The following is a 27,383-nucleotide window of genomic DNA, read 5'->3' on the forward strand; positions in this document are numbered from 1 at the left end:
ATGCGTTCAAGTGTGGACAAGGAGAGGAAGGACAAGGTGTATCCCAGTGGAGGTGACACAGCTTGCATCAAATAAACTGATATTTGATAACCATAAACACGGTGACTGTGAGATGGCTGAGTAGCTGGTTAGTGAGTTTGAGTAGTGTCATTTTTTTAAGTTATATTAATGGGATTTTTATGCCTTTATTGGGACAGGACAGTAGCGTTGAGTGGAGAGAAGTGAGCGGGATCGGCAAAGGACCTCGAGACGGAAATCAAACTCGGGTCGCTGCAAGCACAGTTGCGCTGTATGTATGCACTAACCACAAGGATATTCAGCGCCGACTTTATTTTTTAATTTATTTTAGGTATTTTAGCACCTGTGCTTTAATTAGCACTTGGAGATTTTGCACAGTAAAAATTTGTCCTTAAAACTTGTATCTTTAAATTAATGCACCTGAAGCACCACCTCTACATGCAGATGGACGTCCTTGGCTGTTGTATCTTGGCCATACATGATGTTTTTTGGGGAAATTAGTTTAAAATACTTTCAGAATGTCTAGTCAGAACCCAAAACTTGGATATTAAAAATATACAGTTTAGCACATCCTATTTGTGTACCTTTTAGGAATGCACAGTATATCAGCACCTTAACAGGTATCTTCCTATTTATTTATTTTTATTATTATTTATCCGATTGATTATTTATATATATATATATATATATATATATATATATATACCAAAATTCAATTGTGCATGCTAATTTCAGACTTTTTATAGTTTTACATTTAGATACCTAAATTCATTTGTAGCTTTCAGTGTTTAATTTTTCATTTATTTAGACAAAATAGTATAGAATCTTAAAGAGAAAGTTGTATTGTATTGACTAGAATCTCTAGTACCACTTGATTGACATTTTCCACTTGAGGTGATGCTTTGTTTTGGCGGCGTTGTTATCTTGATATTCTTCAGGTCATCGAGATCCGAATGACCCAGACTAATTTTAGCTCTTTGTACAGTGAGAGGTGTTGCACATTGGTTTGTTTGAATGGTCTGGCGTAGGGTACTCGGGATCCATTGTTGCTGCAAACGGGCAGTGAGAACCTTGGAGATGTTGGAAATTCCGTGGTCCCTCATCTGAATCTGACAAGTAGGTGCCGAAAAGAGACGCTTCAATTCTGGCACAGGCGCATTCACACGCACGCTCGTTTTCTCTCATATGCTTTTGCTTTTTTCGATCAACTTCTAACACTAAATCCTAGATATGGACGCTCAGTTTATTCTCTCAGACAGAGTATTCTCTCTCTCTCTCTCTCTCTGTGACTCTTGTTACCTGATACCGGTGAGAGCCATGATGACCTTAAGTCAGACAAAGCGTTTCAGAAGTGCTGAAATGTAGCCAACCCCTCCAGAGATCTCGGCCTGCATTGGAGTCAAGCAGCCCACCCCCCACAACTCCCTCAGATCCTCACTCCAAATTCCTCTCCGTGGAGAAAAAGAGGAACAAAACACAGCACACAAAAGACCTGAAAGTGAGAAGTGAAAGGGGATTTTTGTGGGTTTTTCAAAGAAACAAGTTCACTTTCAACCTGTAATTTTCTTCTCCTTCTCGTAACTCTTTCTGTCATGTGAGGTAATTATGCAGAATGGGCATTAGTGGGAATTTATTAGTATGTATGTACTGTAAGGCATTCTGTGGAAGAAATAACAAAAAAATATATTTTTTAAATATGAACCTTGGTAGAACCAAGAAGGTCTATAATACTTGGACAGCACTGGATTGTTAGCATTCCCATTGCTCAACTGGTACAGAAAAGAAGTACACAATTTGATTTCCACCAACATTGCTTAAGAGCACTCAGATCTGCATACATTAGCCAATAACCACAAATATAATTTGACTAATCACATGATGACATCAGCCAACCAGCAACTGACATCATCAAGACATTTACAATCCCAAACTTTTCAAAGGGGAAAAGTTGTTTTTTGCCCTCTAATGGCATAGTTATGGCATCTACCAAACTGTGGTGTTTTCTCAGAGTACCATGTAAATAATGTGGTACATGGATATGAATCATTCAGCATTATTGTATATATTAAAGAACCATGATGCAGCCATCCAATTCCATCACTGTGTTTCTCATCTATTATATAGTCAAAATAGGATAGCTATTTCCTTCCAATTTGTCAAAACTGCAAATTAAATGGCTGCTTTGCATAATAAAGTTAGTACTAAGATAGAAGGACTTCTTTGAATGTACAAAATGTTGGACCGTTATATCCTTACAATGACCGCTGAACTGATGCCACATAACTGTTAGTGAGAATAACATGACCCAGTGATTCAACTCTACTAGACCCTCACACATAATAAACACACACATGTAAAAGAAGTCTGAGGTCTGTCATTTCTGGAAATTTCATTATTTTCTGGGGAAAAAATTCAGAATGGAGAGGAACAGCATGATGCTGCAATGCTCAAGCACAGTGAAAAGCCGGTTTAATTTGTTTTGTTTCCTTATTACTTGGTTTGAATTTCCATTTGATCTATGTAATAATTTTATCTTTTATAATCTTTACAAAAGGGATTTTATCTTTAATCTAATTTTTTTAACTTGTTTCCATGTGAAGTAATTGTGCTTATTGTAATTATTTTTTTATTAAAAAGCACTGTGAGCTGCATTCCTTGTATGAAAGGTGCTATACAAATAAAGCTTATTGTTACTAAGATTATTACATTTTTATTCATTATTATTAACATTTTTTGTAAAGAAACATCTCAAATGGCACCAAATGTAATAGTTTAATTTCATGTGCACAAGCAAATAAGTTTGAATGAACAAATTTGTTGATTAAATAATGTCACTCTGTGAAGATTAGAGAGCTGCTTGGTTCTTTCGATTGGATCAACAACAGTCTCCTACAGTTATATTACCACAACAAGGATGCTTGTTGATCTATTCTGCCAGTCATTGTTTAAATTGTAAAGATGGTGATACTGTATCTGCCCAAAGTTTCAGAAGAGCACTACCAGATAAGGTGAAGGTTGTATTATTCTTCTGATCTTTCATGCCACATTTCTCAGCATGTCCCCATGGTCACATTTTGTCATTGGTGTTTATTGGTTACGACTCAAGGTCCCTGACTAAAGCTCTGTTGATGTAAAATGATCTTTGATGTTTCTTTGTTTTGGTTTCATTGCTGACTGCATGTGTGTTGTTCTCTTTCAGAGGTCCTACACGTTGATAGTGGAGGCCTTGGACTTCAATAACGATACTGCCAGCGAAAGTGAGTAGCATCTTTGGCTGTTTGTTTTGCTTCGTTTTGTTTTTATTTGCTTTTTGGTTGATATATTTTTTCTGTGTTTTGTTTCCCTCTTCGATGTCCTTTCTGTTTCTTGTTTTGTTTGATTTGTTTCTATTTTTGTTTTGTCTTGTAACTTTTTTCTTTTGTTTAAACTGAGAAATGTAAGAAATTAAAGTTTGTTTTGTTTCTTCTGCATAATTGTTTTTCTTTTGTTTAAACTGGGAAATGTAAGAAATTAAAGTTTGTTTTGTTTCTTCTGCATAATTGTTTTTCTTTTGTTTAAACTGGGAAATGTAAGAAATTAAAGTTTGTTTTGTTTCTTCTTTTCTCTTTTGTTTAAACTTTGGGAAATGTAAGAAATTAAAGTTTGTTTTGTTTTGTTTCTTCTTTTCTCTTTTGTATAAACTTTGGGAAATGTAAGAAATTAAAGTTTGTTTTTGTACCATTTCCGCTCATAGCATGCTAGTCTTTAAACCAAATGTGCTGACAAGTGTGTGTGACAGGACAGGGAAGGGAAGAAGAGGAAGACTGTGTGTCTGTCTGTGAAACATTGTTGAGGGGGCCTCATGCTTATGAAAATGTTTCCGAATACCTGATGACTAATGGCAGGTGTTGGCAGTCAAGGTCTCATGGCCTCTCTGTCACGGTGCATAGCTCAAGCACAAGGTTATGTTTGCTATAACCTTTCTCTTCTTACACCTCAACAGGGCTTAACACTCCAGAAACAGTCCCATTTAGACACTAAACTGAGTCTGGTGGAGTTTATTTGAATATCTCTTCTAGGTTGTGTTACCATTAACTGGAATAGCGACTTCCAGCTATATCCAGATATTCTGAATTCAAAGTTTTTGTTGCAGAAAAGCTTATGTTGAAGTTGTACTCTTGTCTTGTACTATAGACTGCTTATGCTAATGGTTTATCTGGTGCTAGAACCTGTAATTGTACTATTTGGATTGGTTGTCTTTTCAAATACTTCCTAATATGTGTTGTGCTACATTTTAGAGGCATTTATTTCTGTTTATTGGACTTTGAATATTCAAATGAAATATTAGAATCTGGAAATCCCCAAATCTGCAGCCAATTCAGACTTGCTTACATTTGTGACTTTGCTGCATTTTGAGAAGATTTAGTAACAACTTAAGTTTTATAAATATTGTAAAATAACATTGTCCGCCAAAGGTAGATTTAGGCCAAAACGTTGTTTTTTTGTTTTTTTTTTAAAGCTGTACCAGCTCAAACAGTGAAACATGGTGCTGGCAACACCAAAGTCATAGATCTGATTCCAGGAAATGTAGAAACTGATCAAACATTTTATCCATATATGCCACAATTAAAAAATTTGGGGTTGGCAAGATTTTGATAAATGTTTTTCAAAGTCTCTTAATCTCACTTGGGCTCATTAAAAACAATATTGTGAAATATTTTTACTATTTAAAACAACTTTTTTATATATTTTTATATTTTATGATGTAATTTAATCCTTTGATGGCAAAGCTGAATTTTCAGCATCATTACTCCAGACTTCAGTGTCACATGATCCTTCAGAAATCATTCTAATATGCTGATTTTGTGCTCAAGAATCATGTTTTATTAATAGTAATGTTGAAAACGATTGTGCTGCTTAATATTTTTGTGGAAACCATGGTACATTTTTTTCAGGATTCTTGAGATGAATGTAGAGGATTTATGAGATTAGTCAATAAAGTTCAAAGAACAACATGAAATAGAAATCTTTTACCATTATAAATGTATTTACTGTCACTTTTGGTAAACTTAATGTGTCCTTGCTGAAAACAAGTTTTAATTTCTTAAAATCTTACTGACCCCAGACTTTTGAATGGTTATTTATCAAATATATAAGAAATATATGCACACACATCATTAGTAGAATTTGTTATTCATTTTTGCTAGCAAATCTCCTTATTCCTTGACCTGAGGGTGTGGATTTTTTTTCTGTCAGTTTAATGTGACGTCCTCACCCCACAGTGAAGTGGACCAGGCTGCAGGTAGTAAAGATGTGACACTTGGCTCTGTCCGCAGGGTTCAGGGTGCAAGTGAAATGCCACAACGACCCTCTGCATTCCAGAGTCCTATGAACTATAGGCCCACCTGTCCTCCATAATATCATCTCTTTTCACTCTTTCTACCTCCTCTAGGAATAACAGTTAATATAGCTACCCATGTTGCATCAGTTTGCAGAGAACTTTAAAGATATGTGTTTATGTGAAAGGGAGGAATAGATATTTCACGGTTCCCTGTTCTAGTCATATTCGGGAAAATGGTGAAAGATGTGAGCTATCAGCTTTCTTCATCTTCTGTGGCTGCAAAAAGTGTATACTTTGCTTGACATTATTCCTAACAAACACCCCTTGATAACAAGGTTTTCCACATCCTGACTTGTTTTGGACATGTTTCGTTCTGTATCTTCAGTCCTGCCCACCGATAGCCACACGGATGAACTGTCTGTGGTATAAACATTACCTCCACCACATTTCTACCATCAAATGTACAGAATATGCTGTCATGATGCCCACGACTGCATTTCAGACAGCATTGTAAGCCTAAGTATATCATGGAGACCAATGGTGTCTACAGTGCTTTTGAGAAACGCAACCCAGCCCTAGTTGAGAGTATAATAAGAATTTAAGGATGAAATCTGTGGGTGAGTGGGCGGGTGTTTGATTGTGGTCAGAGTGTTTGAAGGGAATACATGTCAGATTACTTAGTTTACTAGTGCTTACATACATTTATTTCTAGTAAGTGTCTCACAGATTCTACATTTATCTGTTCTAATCAAGGGGTTTTCAAACTTGATGCCAAGGATGATTCCCTTCCATAAATATAAAGGCTGCTATTTATTTTAAGACTCATTTAGGGTTTGTACACAGAATGCATTTTTTAATTCGACTTTGTTGCTTTTCCATTGTTTTTCTACAGTATATAAAAATGCGATAGACTATGTGTTTGACCATTGAACTTGTGCAGCATCTCTAGATCTTTCTTTTTTTATTTTTGTTGTTTTTAAATGCAAAATGTCCCCTTACATTGAAAAATATTACGGGTGATATTATAAAAACAAATACAATTTTATATAAAAATAGAATTTTTGTCATTTTACCAAAATAAACAATTAAAATATTAGCTGGAAAAATTCTAAATAATTGAAATGAGTATTAGTGCTGATTTAAAGGGGTCCTATTATACTGTTTTTTTACTTTTTCAACTTTAGTTAGTCTGTAATGTTGCTGTTTGAGCATAAAAAAGATGTGCAAAGTTACAAAGCTCAAAGTCCACTTCAAAGGGAGATATTTTATTTAACAGAAATCACTATTCAAAAACTACAACGAACGACTCGTTTGGACTACAACGCATATTTTCCGGGATTTGTGATATCGCAAATATCGACGAATGAGACGAGACCTGGTTGAGCTGCACTAGAGAAGGCAACGAGTGTTATCACTATGTCAGAGACACGCTAGCTTTCCCAAGGCGAACTTTGGTTACAATCATCTGGGTTTAAATCACGCTCAAATTGATTTGATTTTGAAGCAATACTTACACTGAAGCTCGCAGGTGGCTATGGTAAGGGCCATGACATTTCCTGACCAGGCGCAGAGTGGAGCCAATCACAACACGAACTTTGGTTACAATCATCTGGGTTTAAATCACGCTCAAATTGATTTGATTTTGAAGCAATACTTACACTGAAGCTCGCAGGTGGCTATGGTAAGGGCCATGACATTTCCTGACCAGGCGCAGAGTGGAGCCAATCACAACACACACTGGCCCAGCTAACCAATCACAGCACATTTCGTATTTCAGAAGCCTTCATCTGATACAGGAACTATTCGAGCCGTTCATGCCAGACTGAGGAGAGAGGTGTTGTAATAATGTAAAATGTTGTAAAAAATTAGTTTTTCGAACAACCTAGTATGAGAGCCTGTTCTAATACACCCCCAAAACAAAATCAAGACTTTGTAAAAGAGCATAATAGGACCCCTTTAATACCAACACTTTTTCTCTGTAATTTTCCATGGACCCCCTTGTGGCCACCTGGGGGTCTCCAGAAACCCAGTTTAAAACCCCTGCTCTAATTCACTTCTCTGCATGGGATCTGAATCTATGGGGGTGAATATATCAGACAGAGAGAGAGAAAAAGTGAGCAGTGTTTATTCACTGATGTCATGAGTCCTTGCTGCTAGTAGCATATTGTTTGCACAATGTAATTAATAGTGATTGTGGCTTTTCCTTCAGCTATAAACATGAGGGGTCATTTTAGGCCAGTGATATCTTTAATCTGTGAGCAACTAGATAGAGACATTGAAGTTTCTCGGCTAACCTTTAACTCTTTGAATTGTGTGTGGTGTTATTGTGTCAAGGCCTTTCTAACTTTTACACATTGACTGTTCAGGTGGAAAGCTCATCGAGAAAGCGTACCACTCTGGCATGATCAACCCAAATCGACAATGGCAGAAACTGACCCACAACGGCCCCATCGCTCAGTTTGAGTACCAGATCCGGGTCACCTGCGATGAACACTACTACGGCTTTGGCTGCAACAAGTTCTGCCGGCCACGTGACGAGTTCTTTGGACATTACACTTGTGACCAGAATGGCAACAAGACCTGCCTGGAAGGATGGACGGGTCCTGACTGCAATACAGGTGAGCAAGTAGACTGTGTTAAGGCCCCCCTTTTTTGTATTTATTTAGTCAAAAATACAGTAAAAACAGTAATATTGTGAAAATATTATTGCAGTGTAAAATAATTGTTTCTTAATTTGATATATTTGAAAATATATTTTTTTTCCTGTGATGCAAAGCTGAGTTTTCAGTAGAGACTACTCTAGTCTTTAGTGTCACTTCAGGATACATTCTAATATACTGATTTACTATAGGGCTGTCAATCGTTTAAAGTTTTTAATCGAATTAATTAAATGTGTCGATTAATTAATCGCAATTTTTTTTTCAAATTACATTTGGCTGTGAAAATACCCCCAAAAGATTATTTTAAAGATTGTTTGTGTTAAATGAGAAAGTATTAACTAGTAGCTTTAGAAATAAATATTTTATTTGATTTATCATAAAATTTATCACACATAAATGTTTAGGTTACAATGGCCTAACATAAACTATGGAACATAGAAGATAATTTGAGAAATTTTTTTTTTGATTTATTTATTTATTTTTCACGCAATGGAAGTCATTGGTAACCAGAACAGCTTACCAACAGCCTTCAAAATACCTTGTTTTATGTTCCACAAAAGAAAGTAAGTCATTCAGGTTTGAGTAAATGATTAAAAAAAATAAATCCCTTTTTTTTAATGAAATAATACTCTAAATAAGGAACTAAACCTGGCAGCAGGTGGCGATAAATTTCTTTGAGTCAAAAATTCATTTGATTCGTTCAAACGGCTGATTCATTCAGGAATTCAGTAAACGGCTCACTTTATGAATGGGGCTTTGAATCATTTGTTCACACGATTTGTTCAAAACGCGGATTCATTCAGAAACTAAACACCGCTGTGTTGCTCACAGATGCACAACAGTTCTGCTGTGGCTTTAGGTAATATTTTTATTGGCAAAACAGAGCAAAAACAGACAATATTGTGTTTAAAATATAACACAATATCAGTTTCTAACTGAAATGTTGCATAAAATCACATTTACACTCGTGCTATTCGTGTAATACTGCTCTCGCTGCTCGTGTGATATCGCTTATCGTATGATATAAATATGAGACAAAAACTCATACATGGGCATTTTTTGCACCAATATCTTGAATTTTAGGGCATAGCTGCATTTATGGAGTTGTTGCCTTGCATTATATTTGTCAAGTCAACTGTATGAAATGTAAGATGATGTACAGGTCTGGGGGCGGGGCCAGTGCGTTAACTGCATTAAAATATTTTATTAAGCGTAATTGTTTTAGTTAATTAAGTTAACGCGTTAAAACTGACAGCCCTAATTTAATATAATATAATTGTATATATTATATTTTAATATTATAATATTTCTTATTATTATCAATGTTAAAAACATTTCTGCTTAATATTTTTGTGGAAACGGTCAGTTTTTATGATTTTGTAATGATTAGAAAGTAAAAAAAATGTCTTTAAAATATCATGTTAAAGTCTTTAAAAAAAATCTTTAAAAAATCCTACTGACCCTAAACTTTTGTACATTATATTACATTTTAAAATATAAAAATAAATGTATATTTATATTCTATAAATTACTCCTGAGTCTAATTTCTATACAGATATTTTTTTTATTTTTTTATTTAACAATGATGAAGGACAGAAAATTTCATTTATTTGGGCATCCCTGAATGCATCCGATAATGAAGTAAAATGCTTTGCAAACTGTTAACTCAAATGCTTTTTGCCAAAAAAAACAGTTGCCATTTTAAGAGGCTGGTGGGTTTAGTATGGAATAGTTTGAAATTAGCCGTGAACGGATAGCGCAGCACCCGAAGCCTGACGACAGGACTCAAATTAGAGTAGGATTCAGTTAGGCTGATCAGGGGTTTGAAAGATTCCCACCCCATACATTGCCAAAATGTTTTCATGGGTGAACAGGGGACATTGAGGCCCGTGGTATATCTTACAGCAAGAATGGGGAATAAACTTACTCTTATTCATCCTTTCCCACTCTTTCGGTTTTCCAGCGATCTGCAGACAAGGTTGCAGCACCGAGCATGGATCTTGTAAGGAACCAGGTGGCTGCAAGTGAGTAATCTGCAATATTATTCTATATTTTTTGTGGCATTTCCTGCAAAAATTTACTTTACACTGTCACCAGGTTTATTTTGTCCTCAACCTTTGCTCTTTAACATTTTGAGCCAAGCCTTGTTAAAGTGTGAAAGATGCAACAGTACAAGCTTTCACTGCAACTAGAGGCTCATGGTTAAATCTTGTTAGAATCCATGTGTCCTGCTTGACCTATCAAGGTCTGATAGCTCAAGCTCCGTTTCTGGTCCACAAACAATAAAAGCACAGATTACTGACATCCACCTCCAAGTATTCCAACATGGCTGGCATTTAGCAGTGAAACGGTGTCAATAAGGCCATGTTGTAAAGACAACTGAAGCACAAAGCTATTTTTAGCCACTTTGCTTTTGTCTGGCTAGAAGTTGAAGCCTTATCTACAAACCATCTTCTGCCAAGTTCAATCTTTAATTGGGTTTTAAAATGCACTGCTTGTTTTACTAATGATGTATGAATTTGGCCACAGGGGAAGAGAAAGCTATGTGTATCTGTGTGTGTTCGTATACAGATATAGCCCAGTGATTTATGAGTGCATAATAAATACTCTTTGTAACACTGATGCACATAAAAAATTTGTCAAACTAAGTGGCTTGTTTAATGGTGGTTTATTCTATTGTGTTGTTTTCCAAGAGAACAGAATTTGAAGCAATTTTTTAATCCTTCCATAGCAACAAGTTTTCCTTGACATTTTCTTGAGTTAGGTTTTGCTTCGTAATATGTACGATTGTAGCATGCATGGGAAAAATGCATAAACAAGGCTTTCTGAAGTTACTTGCTTCGTCATAAAGGAATGTGCCATGTGTAACTTATTTGTGTTGAGTAGTGCATCGAGTTAATGAAAATTGAATTTCGTGTGCAACAAACTGATCTTCTGTTGGTTGGGGCAAGTCACGGCAGGTTTTGCATTGGGCTTTTTCTGGTTTTTCGGTCAACAGATAGACATGATGTTTTGTTACAAATATCTTTTTTGTTTGAGTAATTCTCATCATTGTACCAGCTCTGAAAGCATTCAAGATCAAGGCTGGATGTCTACGGAATGCAATGTATACTAAAACCTCAGCTCTTTGTTACATTTGGCATGATTATATCCCATTACCTATTCATCGCTCACTGAAAGCTTGCCAGAACACACAACCATGCAACTGTGCAACTGTTGTAACAAGAGCTCTTACTGCGCTAAATTGGAACCGCCGAGGCCTACGGTCGAGGTGAAAATGTTACTCAGCCATGCTGCTTTAATGACATATTTTTGCTTTAATATCATTCAAAGTCACTTCCAAGACACTACTGATGTGAAATAGGGTTTTGTGAATGTTTCTCATAGTCAAAATCTTCTCGCACATTTAAGAATAGTTGTCTTTAATCACAGAGAGAGGTTTCCTCAACCACCGTGTTTATTTTTACAGCTGAACTGCCGCCTCAGGCTAATTGTTTTCTTTTTTCCCCAGAGGGCAGTCTGTTTTCCTGTGGCGCTCAAGTGACTTACTATCTCATCTGAATCCTTCTTTAAGGAGCAGGTTATCGCTCAGGCTGTTTAATTACTGCCATTTTAAGGGAGAGCTATTGCTGAGCTGTTTTGGAGATGGCTTTTAATTACAGGCTTAGAGATATTCTGTGGCTCTGTTTTTTCATTCCCTGGGCGGAGAAAGGCTACATGGGAACAGGAGTGAGAATGCAAAAGAACCCGCCATAAATACATTGGCCAATGGAGCGGTTTACAAACACAATCCCCCCCACCCAGATGGTCCGAGCAGTTCTGTGGCCAAGCCGCTCCGCTTTTATTGAGACAGAGTGTCCTGCCACAAGCTAATGTTAGTCTCTCTAAAAGACCCAGTGGAGTTTTAAAGCTGCTGTTTGTTGTTTGCATGGCTTGGCATTAAGTAATCAGACAAGAAGTTGTCGGCGGTTCCCTTTTCCCAGTGGACTGGAGTGAACTTTTAAAACCGGGTTTATGAAAGGGTAACCTTTTAGCATTGGATGCCCTGAAAAACAACACTTTTCTCAAAGTTTTGATAAGTACTTTGAGAAAATTATGGCAAATTATGCTTTAGAAAATCACTACACATTGTTTTTGTGTGGTGTTGTCATTGTAACAGAACATACTTCTTCAGCCCTGACGCCTCTTGAGAAAATGAGAGAATTGGAAAAGCAAACTCCTTCTAAAAGAGGTGTGGGTGAATACTAATAGTAAACAAGAACATTTTCTTCTCTTTTTATCAAAGTAACATGTCATTAAAGTAATATTATGTTGAAAATTATTTTGCACTGTTAATCTCGTCATTAAACTACTGACTTTATTCATTCTGTCCATGATAACTCAACTCAGATGATAACTTCATCTCACTCAAATACATTCAGATGCAAAAGCCAAAAGTGCTGTCTGGAATTTTCTTCTAAAATGAGCATTTTTATGTTCAGTTATTTCACTTTAATTGCACATTATCATAACTAAAATGTTATTTGTGTTAACTCAAATTGTATGCCATTTTATTCAGAAAATAATGGGTAAAATGGAAAATCAAACTGAACTACATGTAGTGGGCATTTTGGTCTAAAAGGTCAAAATCAATATGATTTAAAAAACTGTTAAAATTAATACTGTCAGTGTGATATTTCAGTTTTTCTTTTTTAGTAAATCTGCAAAAATGTCAACAATTCTGTGTTTTTCTGTCAATATGGGGTGCTGTGTGTACATTAATGAGGAAAAAAAATTAACTTAAATGATTTTAGCAAATGGCTGCAATATAACAAAGAGTGAAAAATTTAAGGGGGTCTGAATACTTTCCGTACCCACTGTATATACTGCCATTTAGTGACATATGCAGTTTTTAGTGGTCGTTTAATTTGCATTTATAAAACCTTGCCTTAGTGTCTGTTTGTCTTTTTCAGGTGTCTGTACGGCTGGCAGGGTCCATACTGTGATAAGTGCATCCCTCACCCAGGCTGTGTACACGGAACCTGCGTTGAACCCTGGCAGTGCCTCTGTGACACTAACTGGGGTGGACAACTCTGTGACAAAGGTAAGCACGCATCAATTTGACTTTTTCTGTCTTTTATTCTATTTTTGTTTCCGAACATTCAATACTAATCCTGTTCTTACCTCTCAGATTTAAACTACTGTGGAACTCACCAGCCGTGTCTGAATGGAGGAACGTGCAGCAATACAGGGCCTGACAAATACCAGTGCTCTTGTGAAGATGGCTACTCTGGGGTCAACTGTGAACGAGGTGAGTCCATCATGCTAGCCACACTTTCAAACATCACACTAGTCTGGTTCAGTTTGCAGATTGTGGCCAAAAACGTCCCAAGTAGTCAAGAAAAGACTGACATGAAAAGTGGCCATTCACACATTGTTTTGTTTTATGTGCTCTTTAGGTGTTGGTTAATCTGAAATAGTGATATTACAAAAGTAAACCAATCACATATGGTGATTTTTGACCATTTTGTATTCAATATGCATCACGGTTTTTGAGGCTGAGACTAGTTGTTTTGTGTTGCAAATGTCAGTATTGTGCTTTCTCAAGTGTTCTTTTTCCTGTTTCTTTGTTTTTATTGATCTCCTTATTCCATTTTAAGGTTTCCTTTTTGTATTTTGCATTTAAATGTGGTGTGTTTCAAGTTTGCCAAGTTTACAAGAATTTTGATTTGAAGTTAATATTTGTTCTGGCCATCAGATTTCAGTTCCACAGAAGGAATTTCATCAAGTGCGCACTTACTGTAGCAATGAGTGTAAAAAAAATGTCATTCTAATGAATATAATATCTAAAGCATACAACAGTGATGTATCGGTTAATGCACATTTTGAATATAATGAGAGTTGGATTGATGCACTGCATTATAAAGAACCACTCAATGCACTGTCAAAAACAAATGAGAGAAAAAAAATTACCTTTTAGGGGTAGTCCCTGTAAAGGGTTGGGTTTGTAGCTTATCTACCCTTAAAAGGTGCAAATTACTAACTTAGAGTTGTATATGTACCCTTAGGGTACAACTATGAACATTTTAGGGGTAAATAAAGCAAAAATGTGTACCTTAGAGATTTGTACCTTTTTTCAGTGTGTGTGTGTGTGTGATTTATTGTAGCAGTACTGCCCAAAAGTTTTATCATCTCTCCCTGTTTACGACTCTCAAACATAATGACTCTGTAGCTGCTTGAAACTTGATACAAGGAGCAGTTTAGATGCAGTCGTTTGAATTTGATCGTCTTGTTTAATGAATCTTAACAGTCATTATGCGCTGCTTTCTGTGTTTCTGTTGGCACAAGTCCATTTTATATACAATGCCATTTTGTTACTGACACCAAGTCAAAGTCTGCAGCAGTGGCATTGCATTCTGGTATAGTAAGATGGAAAAGGTGTAGCGAGCCTATAAAGGATCAGATGATGTCAGACCACGGGCCTTAACTGTCTACAGTGTCAGGAAGGGCGCCCAGGTCTGCTAATCCTCTGTTATGATATGTCCTGCCAGTGAATCTCATCTGTTTTGACAGTCAGAGGTTGGATGGGTATAGTGATGAAATCTGCCAGATGGACCGTCATGGCTTTTTTCCTCCCCATCCTCCTCTCGGATTCATATGATCCAGATTCAAGCCCTCAGGGTGGTGACAATCTCCTGGGGCAGTGAAATCTTCCCCTATCCAAACCACTGGAGGAATCGTTCAGTCTTAAGCAGGAAGATAAAAGCTTAACTAGCTGTTAAGTTAATGGGGTCAGTCATGTAACTACAGTGCAAAGGTTAGATCAACATACTCTGGTCAGGCTCGAGAGCATATCAGACCTAATAGTTCACCCAGAAACGAATCCTCATGTAGTTTATTTCTTCTGTTTAGCTACTTTTTGTTTCAATATAATGATAATAAGGCTTTACAGGAGAGTTGTACGAGTTTGAGGGTAAATAATGTCAGATTTTCAGGTAAAAAATCAATAAAAACGGCAAACAAGTGATACTATATGCTTGCGTTCACAGCTGAACACGCCTGTCTGTCCAACCCTTGTACGAATGGAGGGACGTGCAAGGAGACCAGTCAGGGTTACGAGTGTCACTGTGCAGTCGGCTGGAGCGGCCCATCGTGCAAAATCAGTAAGAAGGCGCACAAACACACTATGAAGAATATATCCAGCAACACTTGATTTGTTTAACCTGCTCTGATCTCACAGATGTGGATGATTGTACACCCAACCCATGCAAACATGGAGGCACCTGTCAGGATTTGGTTAATGGCTTCAAATGTACCTGCCCTCCTCACTGGACTGGCAAAATGTGTCTGATTGGTGAGAGATTAGTGAAGCAATTTGAAGTTTGACTTTCATCATGCTTTTAACTAGGAGTTAATTACAACAAATTGTTTTTTCTTCAAAGATGCCAATGAATGTGAGGACAAGCCATGTGTGAATGCCAAGTCATGCCACAATCTGATTGGTGGATATTTCTGCGAGTGTCTCCCTGGCTGGACGGGTCAGAATTGTGATATAAGTGAGCATGACAATCTCTATTTTTCTTTTTATCTCTGCATGTGCTTTTGTAGATTTCAATCTGCTGTTTTTGGCTTAAAAATTCAGACATATTTCTCTCAATTTCAGATATAAATGACTGTCAGGGTCAATGTCTGAATGGAGGAACTTGCAAGGTAGGAGATCTTCTGATGTTTTATTATCAATATACACTACTGCTCAAACGTTTGGGGTCAGAAAGAAATGAAAACATTTATTCAGCAAAAGTGACAGTTAACTTTTATAATGTTACAAAAAAAATCTATTTCAAATAAATACTGTGCTTTTTAACTTTCTATTCATCAAAGAGTTCCACAAAAACATCAACATTGATAAAAAATATGAAATGCACCAAATCAGAATATTAGAATAAAGCAATAAGCCCCAAGAAGCCGTGGTTTACAGTGAATTTATAACAGCTAAGAGGCGTTGTTAGGCACGACACAAAGCGGAGCGGCTTCACGGGACTTATTGCTTTTATTAAACTGTTATTCCATATATGTAGTAAGGTTTTACAAAATAAAACAGAGCAAATAAAGTGTAATGATATTAATAAAAACATTATTCTTCCACCAAACAATGTTGCTCCTCCGAATCAGTTGTGCCGAGCAACACACAAACGTAAACAAAGTTGTATGTTTGTAGAGTAATTTACAACAGCTTCGAACGTGGCTCAGCCAATCAGAATCAAGGATCGGAACTATCCGTTTTATAATGATTTCTGAAGGATCATGTGACCGTAAAGTAATGCCTGAAAATTCAGCGTTGACATCACAAGAATAAATAACATTTTATTATATATTCATTTAGAAAACAATTATTAGGAATAGCAATAAAATTTCACAATATTTCTGTTTTTACTGTATTTTTGAGCAAACAGCTGCAACCTTGGTGAAGATAAGAGACTTCTTTCAAAAACATCTTACTGACCCTAAACTTATGAATGGTAGTGTAATATTGTTTCATTTAAGCAGGAAGGGGCTGGCATGTAAAGAGGCCAAGTACAGCTAGTTATTTTGTATGTGATGTTTAGTGATGGGTTTATCTGAAATTGGATATAACTGAGAACAAAGTGGAATGTACAGGTGTGCTCAAGGATATCCCTTTTAATTGCTAGTGACTGCTTCAAACAAAACTCTTGAGTCATTTTCTAAGGCTTAATGCCATGAACCTCTCAAACTTTGACAAATCCAGTGACTAGTTCATCTCCAGAAGGGCTTATTGTTGAAGACTAGAAACCGTAAACATCCAGAAACATGAACAGAAACATGGCTGTGCCGCCTGAGGCTGACATATTGATACCATTCATTCTCAGGAGCGCTGTACAAAAAAAATGTAAGCCTTCTAAGCTGAACATTTATTTTTTGGGGGTTAGTGCCCCGGAAAGTATGCCCATGATTATGGCACAGAGATGATTTTACCTTGGTCACTACACTGAGTTATTGTAGGTTTTTTTTTTTTTAAGTAACGTTCTAGCTCTCATCTTTGACAGGATTTGGTGAATGGTTACCGCTGTCTTTGCCCTCCTGGCTATTCGGGTGAACACTGTGACAAGGACGTGGACGAGTGTGCTAGCAGTCCCTGCCTAAACGGTGGTCGGTGTCAGAATGAAGTCAATGGATTTCAGTGTCTGTGCCCTGCCGGCTTCTCGGGTCAGCTGTGTCAGGTGAGAGAATGTCCTGTTTTCTTTCCTGCCTATTTTTTTATATAACTCAGTCCAGTTGCTAAACTGGACTCTTGATGCACCAAAAAAATAAAAATAAATCACTCCCATAAAGATGAACTGTATTGATATACGTTTAAACGGTATAGCAGAATTTTGACATTTCTATTAGTACACACTATTGTTCAAACGTTTGGGGTTGGTAAGCTTTTTAATGTATTTGAAAGAAGTCTCTTATGCACTTGGATCAAAAATACATTAAAAACAGTAATATTGTGAAATAGTATTAGAATAACTGTTTTATATTTTAAAATATTATTTATTTCTGTAAATTTTCAGCAGCCATTACTCCAGTTTTCAGTGTCACATGATTCTTCAGAAATCATTCTAATATGTTAATGTGTTTTCAAGAAACATTTCTTCTTATTATTAATGTTAAAAACAGTTGTGTTGCTTAATATTTTTGTGGAAGCCATAACTTTTTTCAGGATTCTTTGATGAATGGAAAGTTCAAACAGCATTTATTTGAAATATAAATATTTTATAACATTATAAATGTCTTTACTGTCACTTTTGATCAATTTAATGTATCTTAGCTGAATAAAAGTATTAATTTCTTTAAAAACTTTTATATAGTGTATACCTTCATCCACCCAGCTGTAGATGTAACCTGAAGAAAAAGAGAGAGACAAAGAAAGACGGGCTAGGTTTGAGACAGGCAGGGTTTGGCTAGCTCTATAAACTATTCTTCTATTTGTTTTTATTCTCCTGAGCGTTTTGGTGCGCTTTTTCCTGGCAGACACTGTGTCGAGGCTGTTGAGGGTTGCGCTGTGTTTTCTAAGAATCCAAAAATGCCTGGATATAATTTTCCCCTCATCATTGAGCTCTCTTTTCTCCTCTTGTAAATCTTTCTCTGGTGTAGCTGGATATCGATTACTGCAAGCCCAACCCATGTCAGAACGGCGCGCAGTGTTTCAACCTGGCCTCGGACTACTTCTGCAAATGTCCCGATGACTACGAGGGTAAAAACTGCTCTCACCTGAAGGACCATTGTCGAACCACATCATGCCAAGGTGAGAAATCTCAGTCTCTGGGACGGATCCCGTCTCAGTATCTCTTTGTAAACCACCCCTAAAACCTAGAGTAAGCTGATCTGCCAGTTGCATGCCATTGTTCAGCTGCTGAGTAAAACTAGATTACAGGCCAGTGGACTCTCCCACCACCTTCAGGGGGAAAGATGAGGAAAAATAACTCATATTTTGTTACATGAGGCTTTTTCAGCCCATGGTGAGCTATTTGACAGTAACCTCCCTGGACACACAGCTCACATACACACACAGTCTCCTAAACACTTTCTCCATTCCCAAATCCTCCTGAACATTTGCCAGTTTCTTAACAGCTCTGTGTGTGTTCTTCGTGGTAATGACTTGGTGGGATTCTCTGCCTTGGATGTTTAAAAGTGTGTGTGTGTGTGTGTGTGTTTGAGGAGGGGCAAACCCCACAGCTAGATAAGCCCATCAAGTTTCTTTCAACTTTCAAGGCTTATGTGCATTAAATGGCCTCCTCATACACTCTTTCTGCAAAAGTAGATGTAAAAACTTAGAAACCCATAAATATTGAAATAAACTGGAAGAATGGCTAATGTGGGTTTAGTGTAGCTTTTATTTCACAATGAACCCAGAGTTTTAACAGCTGGGTTTCGTTCTTTCTCTGAAACTTTCACAGTGATTGACAGCTGCACTGTTGCTGTGGCATCCAACAGTACGCAGGAAGGGGTGCGATATATCTCCTCAAACGTCTGTGGTCCTCACGGACGCTGCAGGAGTCAGGCCGGAGGCCAGTTTACGTGCGAGTGTCAGGAAGGATTCAGAGGCACCTACTGCCATGAGAGTAAGACTAAACATTATTATCGGATTATAGGCATGTTTTAAAATTCCAGACTATTTTGTCCAAATACATTTTTATTTTTATGTTTAAAACACTAAAAACTAAAATCAGTTGTTTTAAATGCTCCGTGTGAATTTATGCATCATAATGTTATAAGTTTGATAAATGATTCATCAATCTGAGATTTGCTAAAGGTTGCATTTAACAGTGTTAAGTTATTAGTGTTTTTGCAAATTAACTTTGTGCACTTTAGATGACAGCAAAGGTAATCTTAGTGTAAAAGTACAGAAAATGAGCTTCCGCAATTAAAATTGCAATAACCAATCAATATCAACCACAATGAACAAAATCATTCATATCGGCTGATAATCAACTGATATATTGTGCATCCTTATCATCTATGCAGATGATCCTAAATTCTGTGGTGTCTATGGTCTTTTTTCAGATATAAACGACTGTGAGAGTAACCCATGTCGCAATGGCGGTACTTGCATCGATAAGGTGAACGTTTATCAGTGCATTTGTGCTGACGGCTGGGAAGGAGTTCACTGTGAAATCAGTATGTTCAATTGAATAGATTTTTCTCTGCTTTTGTTAAATGTTTGTGCTACTTTAAGCTAATTTTCTTTTTCTTTTCTCCCCATTTTTTCCAGACATCGATGACTGCAGCTTGAACCCCTGCCTGAACAAGGGAGCATGTCGAGACCTGGTGAACGATTTCTACTGCGAATGTAGAAATGGCTGGAAGGGAAAAACCTGCCACTCCCGTAAGAAAGACTATTTTTATGACCCACCCAGTTTGCCGAGTTTGTGTTTTTGTGTGAGCGTGTATATATGGAGTTATAAAATACTATTGGATCAACTGTAATTTCAGGTGATAGTCAATGTGACGAAGCCACATGCAATAATGGAGGTACATGCCATGATGAAGGGGACATCTTCAAATGCAGGTGCTCACCTAGCTGGGAAGGAGCCACATGTAACATAGGTCAGTTTGGGTGACACCCATTCACTTGCTCTATCTTAGAATGTGATACAGCTCGTGTGAATCAAGCCCTTGCAAAAATATCATATTCCCACAAACCCCTTTAGCACACTTCTTGCTGTAAAGTCATACTTAACATGAAAATGCACTGTGCAATGTCGGAGCAAGCAGTTGCAAGCTACAGTACAACTGTGCAGCAAATAATTTGGCTACAAGTATTTTTGTGAGTGCTTCAGAACCTTTTAAACTGATTCTTTCTAGAATATGACCACTAAATTTCAAGCTTAGGGGTTTTAAAACTTTATAATACCAAGGACCCCCAAATTTGATCACTTTGCAAATTACCCCCCTTCTAAAATGTGGGGGAATTTAAACAATTTACTTTTATGTTGTTGTTGTTGTACTAAAGCCAAAAATATATTACAATTTCATCTGGAAACTATTATCTGCATGATAAGACGACCTTTTCATTTAAATGTATTGCTATAGCACTGTATTTCCAACCAATCATTAAATGAAATAGTATTAATGGTTATGTAAATTGTGAAATAATGTGAAATATAAATTATGTAATATAAAATATAGTCATATATAAACATTTTATAACCATTTATCTTTTAACTTTTTTTTTAATCACTGAAATTTTCCATGGCCCCTTGAATATTCAGAAACTGTTTTATGGTTTCAAATGTAAACTAAGAAGAAGTTGCTCTGCAAAATAGGGGGAAAACACTGTTCACATTCAATCATTCTAGCTCACAGACTGAAATCTCTCTCTCTTTCTGTCAATGTATTGGCTGCAATTCGCCTCAAATAGCACGATCTGTAAAATAACTCCATCAGATTTTGGGACGAGCATTTTTGCAGATTTCTTTGATGCAGAAAATATCATATCTGGCATACGGTCGGCTCCAATTCTTTGATGGGAAATTTAGTTGGATGGAGTCTTGAGAAATGTTGTACTTGGTAATACTTCAAGATGTAGCCGGTCCATTTTAAGTGTGGCAGTCTTGTTGTGGTTGCACTCGTGTTGCTCTGTTCAGTTCAAAGCATTCTGACCTCTCTTGTGGCACCTCTGCAGCCAAGAACAGCAGCTGTCTGCCCAACCCATGTGAGAACGGAGGCACCTGTGTGGTCAACGGCGACTCCTTCACCTGCGTCTGCAAGGAAGGCTGGGAAGGATCCACCTGCACCGAGAGTGAGTACCGCAGTACTAACTTCCTAGGTAGATTTAAAGTGGAAGAGGGAATAGTTTTACTCATAAAAGTAAATTTTTCAACCCTCATTTAGTCTGAGAATAAAGCAGGGATCCATTTTCCTGGCTTTGTCTTGCTCGTTCTTTTCCATTCTTTCTCTAAACCCACCTCACCCTGGCTGGACATTGTCGGCTGCTGCCAGCTATGAAGGAAAAAACTTAAATGAGGGAAAGTGGAGACAGACGTCCCCCCCTTTCCTCAAGCCCACCGCTTCTCTTTCTTTTTTTTCCTCGATGTGCCTTTCTTATGTATTGTTGTGCACCTCTCGCTCTGTGAGAACGGAGAAACCTGGAGTCCTAAAAATGAAGAGAGAAGAAAAGCTGGAGACAGCGAGTCAGTTAGTAACCGAGCAATCAGCGACTCTGCCAAACTGGACGCCCACGCAAGCACGCAGACGCACGCGTGCTCCGACACAAGCTCTGACATGTTGACTGTTGTGTTCGTTCTTATATGCTCACATGGGTGTGAAGTGAATCAAAACCTCTTCTCTCTCTCTCTCTCTTTCAGATACCAACGACTGCAACCCACACCCATGGTAAGTCCTGGCAAAACATTTACGCACACAGCCTGCCGCTGTAAACAGGCCCGTACAGCTGTGCCGCACTTTCTCACACTCTCTCAGTGCTGGGAAACAGGCACTCCCATTGCTTCTGTCATTCCAAGGGTGCGTTAAGCTCGCTGCCTATTGTGCTTTTGACATCGGGTTCATCTGCTCGAGAAGTTGTCTAAGCAAGATTCTGAGTTCACAGTAACATATCCCAGCAAAACAGATTAGCATGAGTTCATTTGATAAGGATTTTGTCATTTGGAATTAGGGGCCACTAATAACAGTGAACTGATAAAATGCACTTAATAATAACAATAATTGGATTTACCGGTTTTTGCATAGTTGTAAAAGTTGTTGTGACATGCAAGCTGTGGATGTTTCTTATTAGTAGACAGTCTTTGATTTGAATAATTTTGTCACTTTATCAGTGAGAGTCTGACATTACAATTGGAGATATTTGGGATATTTTGATATATAAAATAATTTTGTAGCAAATTTATAAAGTTATACCTTAACCAGTTTTATTCATTTATGTATTCTTTATTCATCTATTTATTTTAATTTTAATTCATATTATGTTGATTCCATTTGTTTTTTTTCTTTTATTTACTATAAAATTAAATGTTTTTTTTGTTTGTTTTTTTTACTTTATATTATTTTATTCATTTGTCATTTTATATTATTTTTTTAAATATTATTTTATATTATGTTTGTATACATTTTTTATTTGTTATTTGCTTTTATGCTTATTTTTATTTTCCTTTATTCATTTTATTTTATGATTTTTATATTCATTTTTATTTGACTTTTTATTATTTTATTACATTTTATTTTACTTAATTCATTTTATATCAAACAATTTTTATTGTAATTTTTAATATTATTTATTTATTACTTTTTCCACTTTAGTTGACCAAACTCGAAGTTTGCTCACTGTCAGCTAACAGCTCTTATACAGTGTGTCAACATGCCAGTTTTGACTCTCCTTTGGTGCTTGACTAATGCTGTTTTTGGACCCTGTTTGTAATGCTGCAATGATGCCTGAACCGAACGGTGTCTGACCTTCTGTCTTTCTCTCTCCATAGCTACAATAGCGGGACGTGTGTGGATGGTGAAAACTGGTACCGTTGCGAGTGCGCTCCGGGTTTCGCTGGGCCAGACTGCCGCATAAGTGAGTGTTAGATGACACCTGATCCACTTGGCTGTGAGCCCTGTAAATGTGCAACACAACTCTCCAAAAACAAACAGAGCTGGAGCAAAATGCACGGTCTAGCCACCCAATTAGCCAGCCCTCTGGGCAGAATGCCAACAGCCCAGCGAGCAGCGTCCTCGCATTCTGCAGTGCTGATGTTCACGGCCCCTCTGGAGAAATTGACTCGCAGTGACCGAAAGCCAATCAGCCTGGTTATCCAGCTCGATTTGCTCTTTGAAAAGCTTTCATCTGGCTACACGAGACATAACTCAGGCTTTACTGTTTGATGCATCCAAACCTGCAAATGAGCTCATAACGTTAATGTCAGCTGAGCCTAAGATGATATAGTCCATCAGGACAGGGTCTTCGGTCATACTTTCTGAACTCGCATCAATCAAAATGATCTCTTTGGGTACATTTATCTCAATAAGCAAGACGGCATGAGTTTTGTCTTGTCTCAAGCAAAAAACAAACCTTAATTCAAGATATTCTTGGAAAACAAGCCTTAAACATCTTACGCAGTCTTGATTATTAGGTAAATCTATTTCATTTGTAACAATATTTCAATGTTTTTACTGGGAAGCAAGACCATACCTGTTGCTATTCATGTGATCGGAATGTTTTAGGACTTGAAAAGTTCAAAGCATGATTCCTAACAGATTCTCTTAATTCCTTCAGATATAAACGAGTGTCAGTCTTCTCCCTGCGCAATTGGCTCTACCTGTGTAGATGAAATCAATGGTTATCGCTGCCTTTGTCCGCCTGGAAGAACAGGACCAGAGTGTCAAGAAGGTAAGAGTCATATACGCTTGTGCAAACAGGCTACACACCACTTATTTCTTATTGAAAAGAACATCAAGACCTGCATTAGCATTTCCTAAACCATTGCTTTCCTAAAAAGCAGTGATATTGTTGACTTAACAGTTTCAAAGTTGCCAAAAAATTCTCCTTAGTTTGAGGATTCACATCAATATGATGTACTTGGGCTGCAATGAATGTGACAAAAGAAACAAATAGAAAATATACACACTAAATGGAAATGCTTGAATTTTTACTCAAGATGATCACACCATACCAACGCCTTTCTTGCCATGTCATAATCTTCTGTTGATGTCGTTCACAGCCATTGGGAGACCCTGTATTGCTAACGGACAAGTAACTGCTGATGGTGCCAAATGGGAGGAAGACTGCAACGTTTGCCAGTGTCAAAATGGAAAGATCCATTGCACCATGGTAACTTAGCTGCCGCTGCATCGTATTCTTGAGGCATTTACTAATACTTCTCTTAATTATGCAATCAAAAATGCCTATTTTTTGGCTCTTTTGTTCTTCAGATGTGGTGTGGACCAAAATCATGTCGGGCAGGAAAGGCCAGAAGTGGGTGTCCTGCAGGCCAATCCTGTGTTCCCATCAAAGAAGAGCACTGCTTTGTCAAACCCTGTCCTAGTCTCAGAGAGTGTTGGCCCCCTGCACCCCCTCCACCCTCCAAATGCCACGCCAGCTTCTCTTACCAGGACGACAGCTGTGCCAACATCACGTTCACCTTTAACAAGGAGAACATGCCTCAAGTGAGTCATACTTTCAGAGGAGAGCGATTGAATTATGAGCTTTTGAGCCATTTTCCCCCTTCTCCAAACGTCTCCTCCACCCTTCTCTAATTCAGTGGAGAACTGAGAGCGCAGTGGGGCGTGAAAGATCAGGTTCTCTTCATCTAGGAGACAACGTTCCTCATGGGTGAAGTTTTCCATGCTGGTTGGATTCTCACAAGCTTTGTTGTCATATCCAAACACTTTTTCTTCAGATGAATGAAAGCGCAAGAAATAAATTTTGTACAATAAACTCTGGCTCGGTATCCCTTTCCGAACCAAGACATTCCTGAGCTAATATCCCGTAACGGTTTAATACTTAGGCAGTCATTGTTGAGAAACACTGCTGGCGGCTGCCCACCAGCCAGCCCGAATTGCTAAACGAGAGACAAGCGAGTGCAACAAAGGACAGTGACAAGCATAAAAACATGTGGTTCTTCTACTAATGGGCTACAGAAACTAGGGAGAAGTGTATAGGATTAATATTTGACAGGGGGAGAACCTTGCAAACTATGTTTCATTTTTTAACTTTCTCCCAACTGATTAAATCTTTCATTTTGGACTTTTCGCACTGCCCACACTGTCTGCTCCGTTATTGGAGAAAAACCGAGAAGTAGTTTTGGGGATTTAAATACATATTGCGCTAATTATTTAGTTGGAAAATGCTTAAATTTGAACAAACTCGTAATAGATCTTTCTGTTGCGACAGGGCTTGAGTGTGGAGCATGTTTGTAATGAGCTGAGGCACTGGTACATGCTGAGGAACCTGACGGAAGAGTATGCTGTGTCCATCACCTGTGAGCCATCTTCTTCAGCCAGCAATGAGATTCACATCAGCATTGTAAGTACAGCTTTTCAACAAGTTTAAATGGGTCTAAAATAGCATTTAAAGATGTTTTTAGTGGGCCACCTTTAGTTCCAACCTGTTCCAACACACCTGACAGGACGTTTCTAGTACTCTAGAAGATCAGCTGGTTCAGGTGTTTCTAATTAAGAGGTGGACACCACTTATTTAAAGAAAACGTTTTTTGTAATTTTCTCATGCTAATGTCATTCCATACCTGCATGACTTCCATTCTTCTGTGGAACACAAAAAATATAAGATAATGATTTTTTTTGTTCATACGTTGAAAGTAAATGTCCTCCAGAGTTGTTTTGGACCCAAATGACTTCCATTTTATGGACAAAACAGTTGAAACATTCTTCAAAATATCTCAAGAAAGGCAGAATTTGTAGAAAAGTAAATTTTTTGTGATATTTATGAGTCTACGTTTCCTGTGCAGTCCACAGAAGAGCCCAGGTTGGACAGGAATCCTATTAAAGATATTACGGGTCAAATATTCGACTTGGTGAGCCAGCACAATGGTAACAGCACCATCATCAAAGCCATCACCGGTGTACGAGCTCACCAGACACCAAGCCCCAAAACTGGTAAGCAGCTCTCCATCACACTGGACATTGGGTCCATCTTTGCTGAAAAGTTGTCAAAAATGAAAGTATTAAGGTTTCCACAATCTGGGCAGTCATGTTGAACTGTCTGTCCTTGGTCTGTCTTGCTTGAGCAATGTTTAACTGTCAAACGAAGCTTTAAGTCATTGAACACATGGAATGTTACATCAGCTCTGCCAGTTGGATTGAACTTCAATTAGACATCAGGGCCCTCTTGCATGCTGTTCATCAAAAATGGCGTCCTATGTTTCTGCCAAGCTGCTAAGTCTCTTCCTAACTTAAGAGACCTTTAAACCGTGTGAGCCAGCCTCTGTAGATTGGGCCAGGGGACCGGGTATAAACAGTGTATGTCTTGTCCAAAATAGGAAAATGTTGCTGTTGAATTAAAGTGTGGATTATTTTTTTCCTACACCACTTCTGTTTTCAAACTCCAAGGTTTTCCCATTTCCAATGCACAAATGTTCACCAGTAAATAGACATTTCAATAGTTTCCCTTGCAGTCTTCTCGTTATCCCAAATACTGACTAACTGTCCCTCTGGTTCTTCTGTCCCCAGACTACCTGGTTCCTCTGCTCAGCTCCATCTTCATCGTGCTCTGGATCCTCGCCCTGGCCTCAGCCTTCCTGTGGTGCATTCACCGCCGGCGGAAACAGAACACCCACAGCAATGCAACTACCTCAGCTACAGAGGACAATACCACCAATAACGTGCGCGAGCAGCTCAACCAAATCAAGAACCCCATCGAGAAACACATGGCCCACGGCGTGACCATAAAAGACTACGAGGGGAAGAACTCCATCATTGCCAAAATTAGGACGCATAACTCCGAGGTGGAGGAAGAGGAGATGGACAAACACCTGCAGAAAGCACGCTTCACCAAGCAGCCGGCTTACACGCTGGTGGAGCGGGAGGAGCGCGCGCCCAACAAAAACCCAAACTGGACTAACAAACAGGACAACAGAGACTTGGAGACGGCACAGAGTTTAAACAGGATGGAGTATATCGTATAGCAGGCAGCTGTGTTGCCGTGCGACCGAACCCCTGTTGCACTTACCGGTCATTTGGCAGGGTCTCGGGGGGGGGCTTCTTAAAACGGTTGCGTCGTCTTCTGGACTCCAAGGCTGTTATTTGCCTAGAATCCTGTGTTAATTTAAGTTTTGACAAGCTGGCTTCACACTGGCAATTGTAATAGTTGCTGTGGACGGCTGGAAAACCCAAAATGCTGTGTTTCGCATCCTGCGTTTTCCTTCGTAAAAGAAAAAAATTGT

The 27,383-nt window shown here is 37.9% G+C and overlaps 1 protein-coding gene across 1 annotated transcript; it reads left to right on the forward strand.

Annotated features, from left to right (window-relative positions):
• On the forward strand, positions 1-27,383 carry LOC107602913 (protein jagged-1b). The gene is made up of 26 exons (XM_016295535.1): positions 1-52; positions 1,350-1,516; positions 3,218-3,275; positions 7,705-7,956; positions 9,962-10,022; positions 12,951-13,081; positions 13,169-13,288; positions 15,027-15,140; positions 15,218-15,331; positions 15,420-15,533; positions 15,641-15,687; positions 17,043-17,216; positions 18,136-18,286; positions 18,939-19,103; positions 19,546-19,659; positions 19,754-19,867; positions 19,975-20,088; positions 21,167-21,283; positions 21,849-21,876; positions 22,974-23,059; positions 23,759-23,872; positions 24,204-24,313; positions 24,415-24,648; positions 25,376-25,507; positions 25,950-26,097; positions 26,671-27,383. The coding sequence occupies exons 1-26, from the start codon at positions 1-3 to the stop codon at positions 27,123-27,125; spliced, it is 3,486 nt and encodes a 1,161-aa protein (XP_016151021.1). The 3' UTR covers positions 27,126-27,383.

The sequence above is a fragment of the Sinocyclocheilus grahami genome, unplaced genomic scaffold (genome assembly GCF_001515645.1).
Source record: "Sinocyclocheilus grahami isolate Dianchi unplaced genomic scaffold, SAMN03320097.WGS_v1.1 scaffold338.1, whole genome shotgun sequence".
In the NCBI taxonomy this organism is placed as follows: domain Eukaryota; kingdom Metazoa; phylum Chordata; class Actinopteri; order Cypriniformes; family Cyprinidae; genus Sinocyclocheilus; species Sinocyclocheilus grahami.

What these genes read in the sequence shown, in the direction of transcription:
- LOC107602913 (XM_016295535.1), top strand. Translation starts at nt 1, where the DNA reads ATGCGTTCAAGTGTGGACAAGGAGAGGAAGGACAAGGTGTATCCCAGT. An exon ending in AAGGAACCAGGTGGCTGCAA is followed by an intron (nt 10,023 to 12,950) that starts GTGAGTAATCTG and finishes TGTCTTTTTCAG; the next exon opens with GTGTCTGTACGGCTGGCAGG. An exon ending in TCTCGGGTCAGCTGTGTCAG is followed by an intron (nt 17,217 to 18,135) that starts GTGAGAGAATGT and finishes TCTCTGGTGTAG; the next exon opens with CTGGATATCGATTACTGCAA.